This window comes from Camelina sativa, chromosome 19, assembly GCF_030686135.1.
Source record: "Camelina sativa cultivar CO46 ecotype springtype chromosome 19, ASM3068613v1".
In the NCBI taxonomy this organism is placed as follows: Eukaryota; Viridiplantae; Streptophyta; class Magnoliopsida; order Brassicales; family Brassicaceae; genus Camelina; species Camelina sativa.
Window position 1 is genome coordinate 16,431,821 of NC_141898.1, and position 12,344 is coordinate 16,444,164.

The 12,344-nt window shown below is 34.3% G+C and overlaps 1 protein-coding gene across 1 annotated transcript; it reads right to left on the reverse strand.

Annotated features, from left to right (window-relative positions):
• Positions 1-7,423: 7,423 nt before the first annotated feature.
• LOC104766608 (DNA replication licensing factor MCM5-like) lies at positions 7,424-12,003 on the reverse strand. The gene is made up of 18 exons (XM_010490517.3): positions 11,593-12,003; positions 11,175-11,318; positions 10,906-11,085; positions 10,722-10,820; positions 10,496-10,632; positions 10,295-10,400; positions 9,810-9,944; positions 9,646-9,723; positions 9,399-9,503; positions 9,185-9,276; positions 8,965-9,097; positions 8,782-8,877; positions 8,542-8,633; positions 8,364-8,454; positions 8,161-8,270; positions 7,954-8,083; positions 7,764-7,865; positions 7,424-7,684 (listed from the first exon to the last, which is right to left on the reverse strand). The coding sequence occupies exons 1-18, from the start codon at positions 11,860-11,862 to the stop codon at positions 7,601-7,603; spliced, it is 2,184 nt and encodes a 727-aa protein (XP_010488819.2). The 5' UTR covers positions 11,863-12,003; the 3' UTR covers positions 7,424-7,600.
• Positions 12,004-12,344: the final 341 nt, after the last annotated feature.

Consider the following 12,344-nt stretch of genomic DNA (forward strand, 5'->3'; position numbering starts at 1 on the left):
TGTCGTTCTGGATTTGGAGAAGAATATGGCCAGGAATGCCTTCTTGCACGCTTCCCAAGTGGTGATGGACTCCTTGGGGAGTGATTTCTCCCAGATGTGTGCTTTATCTCCCAAAGAGAATGGGAAAAGCCTGAGTTTGAATCTATCTTCACTAACTCCATTGATCTTAGTGAGGCTACAGAGCCTATCAAATTCATCCAGAGGATCCAATGGGTCCTCCATTGGCAAACCATGAAACTTATTACTCTGTATCATATGGATGAGACTACTCTTGATCTCAAAATTGTTGTTCTGCACAGCTGGTAGCACAATGCCATTCCTTTGAGTATGAGTAGATGGAGTATCTCCTGGTCCTATATTGGTCCTTGCTTGAGGAGCTGGTGGACCGTTCTGATTATTCATCGTCTCCTCAATGATTGCTGGTTCTGGTTGAACTTGTTGTTGTTTGAGTAGCCTTGGTCTGTCGATGTTGTCGTTGAATGGACTCAGGTTATGGCTACCTCTGGATCGTGTTTGCATGCACAGGTAAGTGTCCGAGTGTGTACACGAGGGTCAACTCGATCCAGGTGATCGAGTGACGGGTCGGGTGGGTGCTCGGGTTCTACCTGAGATTCAAAACAAACAAGAGCGAAAGCAAACAAGTTAGATTCCGAACCAATATAAACAAAAAGAACTTGATCTAGCAAGTGCTGAAATCCTAAACGTAGCAAAATGAAATCAACCAAATGGCAACAGCGCCAAATTGATAGACAAGTTTTCACCCAGGGTATCAATTACCTATGAAGTTGTAGTATAAAGGGTTATCAATCCAAATGGTTGTCTATTGCTAGCAGGAAGGATATGATCAGAACGTTACATGTCAAGCCAAGCAGATAGGGTTTTAATCTAACAGTCCTAGAATAAATGAACGACAAGAGTATAAACAAAGAAACCACACGACCTAAGCACTCGATGCAAGCAATCGAGTACAGGATCGTGTGGGGTGATCGAGTAAGCAATTAGGATATGAACAGCTTGAGGTATTACTCGATACAGGTTATCGTGTACTTGATCGGGTAAGTGGTCGAGTAATGAAAGAAAATGCAAACAATTAAATTACGAAAGCTTCTAAAGATGGGGTAATTGAATCCTAAGTATTCTTGACCAGTACAGATGCCTTACATGCCTCAAGCAATTATTTCCTAGACAATGAATCTCTAAAACTTTGTCATCACACTCTCGCACTAGCAACAATCAACCTTGATCACTTCCCTACCCAACTCTCGTTGGAGAAACATGACCAAGCAGGCATTAAGATCGATTCATTATTGTCAGTAAACTCTAACTCATCTAATCTCTTACTCAGAGCGAGTGAACCTCTAGCATTGGCTGATTCAAGCATTTCATCTACACCTCTCGGTGGTAAAACACCCTAGGTCTAATCTCAACCTCTCGGTCTGTTGACAGCATTAAGAACACCAACCTAGAAGGAAATCTATCAAACATTTGCAATCAAACTAAGGCATCCTAACCGATCAAGAACACAAAATCATCTATCCTATCCCTAGAAACTATACTACACTACTCGGACATAATAACAAGAAACATAACAACGAATAAGAATTAAAATTGCATTATATTAAACGGTAGAGTAAAGTAGAAAGAGTACAAGATAGAAATCTAAGAATAACGATAAAAACTATGAAAGAAAATGTAAAACCAAAAGGAAAAGTGTTTGAGTCGCTCAGTTCTCTCACAGAAGCTCTCGCTCTCTGGTTTGAGGGTCTGCGGCGTGCTCGTTTTCGAGCTAGGAGAGGAGGGGGTTTATATATGGAAACCCTTTTGACCTAGCTTCCCATACCTGCCTGATGGTCTACTCGATGGGGTACACGAGGATGAAGTCGGGTTACTCCTCAGGTGGATCTTCGGGTTGTTCTTCATGCTCTTGGATCCTCCTCGATCATGTTGGGGTTCGGACTTTTTCTTCCAGCTCGATGGCTCCTTCGGGTACATGTTCGAGTTTGTCCTTGTTTTTCCCCATTTTAGGATCTTTAGCACCTGTTTTCATCCAAAACATGCAAATGCAAAAATGTGATACCCTAAATAGTCTAAAAGTGAAGTCCTACAGTTAATGACCTAAAAATGCTTAGTTAAGGTTATGAACAATGCAAAATATGGACAAAAAAAGATGCTAAAAACATGTAAATTAGAGAGTTATCAACGGTAATATATGAATCTCAAATAATTCAAAGATGGAAATATAATTAAATAAAACAATCTAAAACTTCTATAATAAAATTTTAAAATACAGTATAAGAAAAAGAAAATGCAGATATTAATCTTCCATTTTTTTTTGTTAACATATTAATCTTACCTATTCCAAACTGTAAAAAAAAGTAGATATTAGGAGTATATTTTGGTTTAAAAAATAAGGAAAATTTGTCTTCCCATTAAAAAAATTTGACCAATAGAACAAAGTTGAAACCAATATTTTTGAATAAATTATTTTGTTAGATGAATAATATGAGACAATCTATGTTTATATAAAAATGAGTATTTGTATTTTTTAGAATTAATAAATTTCTGTATATTTTACTTAATCTCTTTTCTATTTTATGAGAATATTTATTCTAATGAGCCTATTGTTTTTTTAATTTTTTTTAAAAATGTTTTTAAAATAAGATGTACTATCGTTCGACGATAAGAATGTTTTCTTTTTAGTTGATCTAGTGTTATATAATCTTTGTTGTTATCTTGGATTTGTGTATTCATCAGTTTTTATGCTAATTGTCCTACAAATTAATAGAAATAATAATAATACCGCGAGAAATTTGTTAATTCCAAAAACCTTAGTTATTATGCAAAAAAAACTATGTTAACACTTCAAAGTCAAAAATTGCGTAGTATACATTATAAAATTGAGAAACGGAATAAAATTCAAAGGAACGACGACGAAAAAACGTGGTAATATCTAGGAATATTTTTTATAGTTGTTTTCATTAGACAACAAACAAATTGTCTTCGAGACTTGTTCAAGAACGATGATGTGTCAAACAAAAGCTTAATAAAAAAACAAAGAATAAATTTTTACCAAGAAAAACAAAGCTAGTCGAAATTATTTTGTTTGGTAAAAAATTTATCATCATCTATTTGCTTATATAGAGAGGTGTATTTACAATCTTTTTCCTTTCAGGATTAACAAAGTTTTTTTTAATATAATAAGATTACAATTATCTTAGGCATCGTTGTACGAAGCTTGAAAACTGTGGTTTCTGATCTTTAAAACTGACACGTGTCACGATATGATGAGTTACTAATTTGATATGCAATTTATGATCGTTAATAGGTAAGATTAATATGTTGACAAAAAAAGATTAATATATGCGTCTTCTTTTTCTAATATTGTATTTTAATATTTAATGAAATATTTTTAGATTGTTTTATTTAATTTATCTTTTCACATGTGAATTATTTGGGATTCATATATTATCGTGCTTATAATTTTCTATTATATCTTTATTTATATCAAATTAATTTTCTTCTAATTTCTTTGATTGGTTGGTCATAGACCCTTTTTTTGCAAAAAAAAATTGTTACCATTCATTAAATCCCAAAAAGAGATAAGTAGTAGAAGTAGAAGTTCATCAACCTAATGGTTAGATAAAATAGGCTAATCAAAGAGAAGCTTACAACAAACATAGATAGATAGATAGATGGATTGGAAAAACATAAATTGTTGTTGATAGATCCATAGGAGTTCGGAGACTGTGACACCCTGGTTTGCGGATATGTTCAAAAAAAATGATTTGATCACATATGTCATCAAAGTGCCATTAACTTTTCGATTAAGGGTCTTTAGAGAACTCCAGAGTTAAGCGTGCTTGAGGTGAAGTAGTTTCAGAATGGGTGAGCTTTCAGGAAGTGATTGTCGGAACTGTGCGAATGAGAGCAAAACACAGGAAAAGATCATTTTGTAGCCTCCCGGACGTAATAAACTGGTCGTCAGATATGGGTGGGCCAAGAGTAGACCTGTGGCCTACTGAGGAAGGTGGGTCCATGGACTAGGGGTGGAAATGGGGCTCACTAAGCAAGGTGGCAGTCAAGGCGTTCCAGAAACAAAGGCTACATCATGGTGTGTCAAATACACTTCCACGAATACATTGGAAAACTTAATATTAGTTACTATCAAAATATTTTGTGACGTTAGAAAATGGTCTTTAGTTTTATTAATTGTCGGAGGAAGCCATTTTGAAATAGCTAAAAGATGTGAACATGTTCTCTCCACACATGAGGAGGGTAGAACCGAGGTTGTCTCCCCCAAGTGAGGAAGGTGGAGCCAAGGTTGGTGGAGGAGGTTGGACGCAAGGTTATCTCTCCAAGGGAGGAAGGTGAAGGAGGTCGGACGAAAGGTTCTTTATATAAGGGAGAAGGTCAGAGCCGAGGTTCTCTTCATGATTGATCATACACTATTGTGATGATATATCATTGATTAGTTTACTATGTAATATTTTTATTTGAAATATTTTTTGAGTCAATAATTTTAGCAATTCAAAAAACTATGCAAAAGTGAAAGTAAAAAAGACATATAATAGTTGCGTAATGTGTTCATACATACATTTTCTAGGCGGTGGTATAGAATATATTTGTAACATACAATAAATTAGTGTAAAATATACGATTTTAATGGTAACATATATAAAAGATTTGTAAATAGATATAAATCAGTATATTATAGCAAAAACAAAACTTATAAATAACATACAACAATTTTAATATATTTTTGTTAAATTTAATTTTATTTACAAACTTTAAACCTGCACATCGAGCGGGTCATTATCTAGTTATATATAATCATCGAGTTGCGCATTATTCCCAAATGTACCTACAATAAATTTCTATAAATTAATATTTTATAATTAATAAATTAATAAATTTTGCTGGTTCTGAGTCGGGTCAGTGTAAAAACTAACAAAATTCGAGAAGTAATTAAATAATATTTTTTGAACTATCATGTAAAATATGGTCTTAATAATATCATAAATTTATAATCAAGTAAATATATATATATATATATACTGATATAATAATATATTCTTTAAAATTTTGATTTTTTTTCCTAGAGCTCATATCTACAAAACAATTGTTATGTTGTATTTTTAAACTACAATAATATAAAATATTCTATAATATGTCATAAAAATAAATAATTTTAATAAAAAAAACTTTCAATTTCTAGATATGCATCATTTTCATTTTGATATTTATATACATATCTATATATATAGATTAAAATACGATAATTGATATTATTATTCATAAATTTGAATTTATGAGTTTCATATGTATAAGTAAATTTTGTTTATAGTTTTTGTAGTTTATATTCTACATATTACAAATTAAGTTCTAAAACCATAAAATTTGTAACATCCGAAAATCTAATCTTATTTTGCTAAAATTTTTTAATTCATAATTTTTGAAGAATTTAATCATTTAAAATATATATATATATATAAATTAAAATATACACTAGAAAATAAAACATTTAATTTATAGATAACTTAATATCACTATAAATTATTAAAATGCTATAGTGGCAACAATATTAATTTATAAAAAAAGACTGTGTTGTTTTTTACTTTTCCTACACGAATTGTTTGGCTCTTAATATATACCATAAAAGGTTTAATTTTTTAGAAACTACACAAACTTTTCGTTTAATTTAATTTCCTACAAAAACTTTTTGACTCTTGATATAAGGAAAAATGATTGTCAGCTACGTATATGTCAACACATGGTCACACATACAAACAATATAAATATTTTGTTTGGTATATAATTTTCTTGTATTTTTTGTCGTAATTTTTTGTTGTTGTTATATTTCTTTTTGTAAGATTACACAAATCATTTCTTATTTTATTATTTATTAGAAATACATAAAAATAAAAATATTATTTCTAGGAAAAAAGAATAGGCAAAAAGAAAAAGAAAAATATTTTTTTGAATAATTTTCTGGTCAACACTGGTCAACGCTAAATTCCGGTCAACAAAACACCGATGTTGAATGTTTATGGTGTTGTACACATAACCTATGTTTGTTTATCCATGTTCTTATGTGATGTCAATAATTCATGTAATTAACAAGACATTTATATTGTTTGCATGTGTGGGCATGTGTTGATGTATACTTACAAACTAAACAACCAAAAAAAAAAAAAAGACTACAGCCCAAACCATTACTACAGTCACATTACATTTTACCACTCCCGATGGTGGTTTGGTCCAATTAACCTCCATTATGTTTTGCTTTCTGTCCCATAAAGAGACAAATGTTGTAACAGCTTGTTGAGCTTCTCTCCATAGCCGAGCGTTTTGATACGCCTTCATCACCAACCCCTTACATCACCTTGTTTCCTTTCAAAGACCAACTTGTTCCTGTATTTCCACACTTCTCATACCTGTCTAAACTTTTTATGGTGATATATTAAGCGACAAAAAAGTTGTTTAGGAAATATGAGAAAGCAATATGGGAATAATGCGACAATCCTATTAGGCCTGGGCAAAGTATCCGAACTCGAAAATCTGATCCGAACCCGATCCAAAAAACCCGATCCGAATCCGTGTCCGAAATTATAAAATACCTGAATGGGTCTAGGATTTATTAAAATTGGGTACCCGAACCCAGTCAGATATTATCCGATATCGGAACGGTACCCGAATTAACGCGAACATATGTAAATATAGTGCAAAATAGTTACTAGTGAAATTCAAACATATAACCTAAAGTATTTAATGGTGCATTCAAACCATTTTGCCACTTTAATATATTTGACTAATTCTAAAACATCATGTATTTATATATTACTATGTACACTTTTCATTTTTTTAAAAAGAATTTAGATAGGAGAGATTTTACTTATTTTGTAGAGGCTTAATTGCATTTTTTTATTCTGTACTCATGAATTCGAGATACTAAAAATATTGTTTTTACATATTAAAAAACACAAAGAAGAATAAATGTAAAACAAATAGAACATTTTCAACAAAAACATGTTTGTCATACCTTTTCTTCATCTTCAATATTAGAGTTTGAGAGATTTGAATTTGGATATATTTGAAATTCGGATTGAATTCGAGTATTTTGTTAAGTTTAAGATGTAAATAATCAAAAACGAACCCAAATCTTAAGTTTATTTCGGGTATTGGATAAAACCCAAACCCAATCCAAATCCGATGGGTGTTTATCCAAAATCCGATCCAAATACTAAAAATATCCGAATAGGTTTAGGACCCCTTTATCGAAATACCAAAAAATTCAAAATACCCGACCCGAACCCGAATGCCCAAGACTGAATCCTATAATGATTATAGTATAATCATCAACTAGTCTTCCCTACAATAGATTACATTGCGAAATTCCGACCATTGCTGGAAATTGGAGAAGAAATTTGTCTGGAAAAGCATAAAAAATTAACCAAGAAAGAATCTTCATCAAATACACATGACATCGTTAAGCTTTTTTTTATAGGTATTTTTAGCCTACAAAATTAACTTAATAATACTAAATATATTTTTTTTGGTTTTGTTATCGTTGAATTATCCTGAGATTGTGTGCCTTAGACGATCAAGCTTTGCGGACAATGGAACGTCTCTCTCGCTGGTACTCAACTTCACCTCTCTGGTGCATTACTAACAAAGCCCTCCTTACCTGCAATTTTTACATTCACATACTCAAACCCCCAGTCGGTTTACTGAAAATTAAACAACAAAGATGTTAGCTTAGGTACCATTGAATCGTTCACTCCCATCCTAGCCAGATCTTCTATAAGTCTTCTCTCTGATAACCGAGCTCCAATCCCCATTCTTCTCTTTATCTGTGTTTCAGCTTGCTGTTTTTCACACCAAAACAATCGAGTGATTACATCTCCAACCAAAATCTAAACATATGACTGATTATATCTTCCCACAAGAACTAACCTTGATCTCATTAGCCATTTCGCCTGTTATGTTTATCTGTTGATTTATCCCTGATCTTGCTGCATCCATGGTTGAGGTATCAAAAAGTTTAAAGGCTTTGCCTACATCATCTTCTGTGGCCTCGTGTGACCTGACATATTTAACAATGTCAATGCACGGCACATCCCATCAAATTTCAGGAATCTCTATGTTCATAAGATTACTTACAGTCTCATTTTTGCAAGTGACTCACTCAGTCTGATAATAGCTTCCAGTTGTCTCACTGTGATAGGTATCGGAGCAGCCTCTCCTGTTTCATGTGCACGTCTCTTCATATCCTGTTTAACGGAAAAATTTATATTGAGAGACCAACTTTTTTTTATTTCTTTTTATCATCTTATTGTCAAATGTTCTAATGTGATGACAATTACCATTCTGATCGTGACATATTTCTGCTGCAGAATCTCAGCAGCGGCTTTTGAGAGACGGGGATGGCACCTTGCCCGACAGTATTGTATATACCTAATGTGATAAGACCATTATATTTTAAAGTCATAGTTTCGAATAGAAATATGCAAGAACAAGTTGTCTTGACGAATGAAATCATACCTTTTGAGCCAATTATCTTCTTTAGCATCTGTGTTTTCACCCGGAAAATTTTCCGCAGATGCATGAACCCTTATAATATGGCTGGCTATTTCCTGTCAAATGATAATTCCAACATTAATCATGTCAACCTATGCAAGCAACGAAGCAAACTTTCACAATCACAGTGATCTACGTGGTTAATCTCTGTTTCTCTCTGTACTACATTAAATTTCTGAAAGAAGTGTTTCTTTGCTTGCTTACCCTGTCTTGGGAATATTTCCTGATGTCCTTGACAATGAAGATAAGATCAAATCTAGAGAGAATTGTTGTTTGCAAATCAATATTGTCCTGTGCAGTCTGCAAACCCAAAAAACCGTCCCCTAAGAATATTGCAAACAAGGATCAGGAAAACATCATGTTGACAAAGAATATCAGATTTCAAACCTTAAGGTCATCATATCGACCAGATGGCGGGTTAGCAGCAGCAAGCACCGAGGTTCTAGAGTTAAGGACAGTTGTTATTCCAGCTTTTGCAATGGAGATTGTCTGCTGCTCCATTGCTTCATGTATAGCAACCCTAGAAAAATTATAAACAAAACATTCCATCACTCAACTCATCAAGAAGAATTGGATTCATCAACACTATGATTCAGATTTGGGTTACCTATCTTCCGGTCTCATCTTGTCAAATTCATCAATACACACGACACCTCCATCAGCCAAAACCATAGCACCACCTTCAAGATAGAACTCTCGCTGCAGAGAACATATTGTGTAAAATAACTGAGAATCTGTCACAGTAAACTAATTTTGAACATCTCATATAACAGAAAAAAAAGAGAATGGGGCAGAAAAACACTGGCGAACATAGGACATACTGTGCTGCTATCTCGAATCACCGACGCCGTGAGCCCAGCAGCCGAAGAACCCTTTCCAGATGTATAAACAGCTATTGGAGCCGTCTTCTCCACAAATTTTAGAAACTGGAAAGAGATGTAAGATGTAAGATGTAAGACTGTAATTTAACACTAGAACAAAAGGATGTAAGATGAATATCGGGCTAATAAGAGAGGCATAGAAAATATAAAAACACTACCACTCTTATTTTAAATCATTGATACAAACCTGTGATTTTGCAGTTGATGGGTCTCCCAGAAGCAGAACATTAATATCACCTCTTAGTTTCACTCCATCCGGCAGGCTCTGAATTGAAGATAGAAATGTATATAAATTTGTCAAAAATACATCCAAGTGTACAGAAAATGAAAACTGAAATCGCAGTCACCTACCTTCCTTGATCCTCCAAAGAGAAGACACGCCACTGCTCTCTTCACATCCTCATGACCAAAAATAGAAGGAGCGATCTTGGTGCAAATGTTTGCATATACATCTTGACTATCACCAAACTTTTTGAATTCTTCCTCCTAACGTATGAAAGACAAAACTGATAAATGAAATTGTACAACAAGGCTGCATAAAGCGATGCTCCAAGCAGGCCTAAATGGTTTAAGCTAAACTAAAAGCACAAAAGCACAAAGTAGTTTTGCTGAACACCATCACAGTCACTTGGAAGTTGTACAAAGAAGAAAATTTCATAAGGCCAACAGCAACTCAAGGCATATTTGGTTTTTAGTGATGAACTAGAATATTGACAGCCCAGGAACCAGAATAGCTCAGCTACGATGGCTTTTTAGTTCATTGTGAAACCGTAACAATATCAAAGGCTATCAAATGAATAAAGGAAAAACAAAGATCCAAATGATGCAATACTAACTTCGTCAGGAGTGAAGTTGGCAGGGCCACGAGAACTCGCTTCATTTGTGTCTTCCAATCCAACAACTCTTATGTAAGGCTGTCGAATTGCAACTGCACCTTTATGCCTACATCAGAAGGTTAACAAATAAGTTCATTACTATTGGTGCAACTTTACTAGAAAACAATCTACACTCTCATTTGACATAAACTAAAAGCTTACGAGTTAGATGATGATGAAGCTTGGAAAATGCTGTAGATACCCATTACTGTCAGTCTGGTTCCAGGTACAATTGTTTGTACAAGATGACGATCAACTGAGAGAAGCATATTCCTTGGAAGTTCTCCAGTAGGAACATCCTTCAAAGTCAGAAGCATTTCATATAGAACTGCTTACACTGAAAAATAATACCAAAGAGATAAAAAAAAAAAAAGCAACAGATATATACCTCCGGATTCTCCTGTAGCTTTAATGTCTGCTGATCAACATACTGGCTCCTATCAGGAACCACCATCCATGGATCAAGAGGGCAAGGTTCTTCCCCAGGCTAAACAAAATCCAATTGGTCTTATCATAACTCAGGATAATTACAAACATAGATTAGCAACGAATCAAAGAAATCTTACAAGTACCTGTGGAATATTATCACATGATCGAGGAACAATTGCCCCACCAAGACCCGGGCGACATGGAACTTCCCTTGTTTTTTTACAATTCTTACATACTAAAAATACGTAAGTGGCCTTTGCTTTCACTCTCGAAGCTGCAATGCTGATCCCAGAGATTTTAACCAATTTTGAGATGTACTGGGCCTGTGGAAAGCTAAAGTAAATCTCCATACTAAAAGAAAACACATAGCAGATAACATTTAAATCAGACACTAATAAAAACAAAGACATACCCCAAGTAACCGCATTGACACTGGATCCTCTCTTGAAGTCAGTAAAATCTGAACATCCTTTGGCAAAGGTTCCTCCATTTCCCCTCCCTCATTAGCTTCCCTCATTTTCAATCCAGCCAACACTTCACCAGCTGCTTTCTCAAACTGCAATATAAATGATTGATTAGTCCCAAATTTTCTCAGATCTGACTAAGAAATCTCTCATGTGCAAATAGACACTCGTAAGCTGAAAAATTATGAATCTTTCTGTAACACTCAAACACAAATGTTTTTCCCAGGCCTGTAAACATGTCTATAAGAACTAGATAAGCAGTACAGAGCTTGATTCAGCCAAAATTTTCTAAACCCAAAGAAATCTCATACTTTTAGGAACCCTAATATCTTTAATTCAAACGGTGAAGAAGAATTGCGGTCATACCACAGGGAGATAATCAGCAGGAGCGGATCGGATTAAAGACGGGAGATCAGAATCGAAGGCCAGGAGATCTTCGAGGTGGACAAGAAGTCTCTTAGGGTTATCGATGAGAGCTTCTCTGTAAGGGAAGCAGTTCTGCTCGATCTCGAAATTTCGAATGAATTCCTTAAATTTGGTTAAGACGGTATGGGGGCTGACGGTGGCGGCGTCTGCGGCCTCCGGGAACTGCGGCTGGTCGCTGAAGTAAACTGCGCCTTCGTCCCAACCTGACATCTTTGATTCGTCTCTGTATCTCTCTCTCTAGAAAGTTATGAGGGAAAAGGGGTTTTTACTCACGATGACTTTTGGAGGGAAGAGGGTGGCGGGAAAACGTTGGGCCGGGCCCAAATGACCTATGAACGGATTTGGTTGGTTGGGTTTGCTTATTTTCGGCTAGTATATATATATACTAGTATTATGCCCGTCCTATGGACAGGTACCAGTGGTTTTTGAGTTATGACTTAATAAAAAATGTTAAATTTGATGAACATGACCTCTAAGGATGATAAGAAAACATTAATTTAGCATTGTTTGAGGCAACAATAAATCAAATTCTTTAAATTAGTACTATAATGAACGATAATATAGAACTGAGTTTTATAATAAAAACATAGAAAAAAAAACTTACAGCTCTTCTTATACAGTAAACAATTTTTGGAGATACACAGCGAGCTTTCTCTTGTTTTCTCTTCTTTTCTCTTATAATAAAAGCTTTC

Bases quoted from the DNA above. Each gene is read 5' to 3' on its own strand.
- LOC104766608 (XM_010490517.3), bottom strand. From the start codon at position 11,862: ATGTCAGGTTGGGACGAAGGCGCAGTTTACTTCAGCGACCAGCCGCAG. The intron at 9,277-9,398 runs GTATGTCCTATG...TGTTCTCTGCAG, and splicing joins TGATTCGAGATAGCAGCACA to CGAGAGTTCTATCTTGAAGG. The intron at 8,084-8,160 runs GTAAGTAATCTT...TAAATATGTCAG, and splicing joins TCACTTGCAAAAATGAGACT to GTCACACGAGGCCACAGAAG.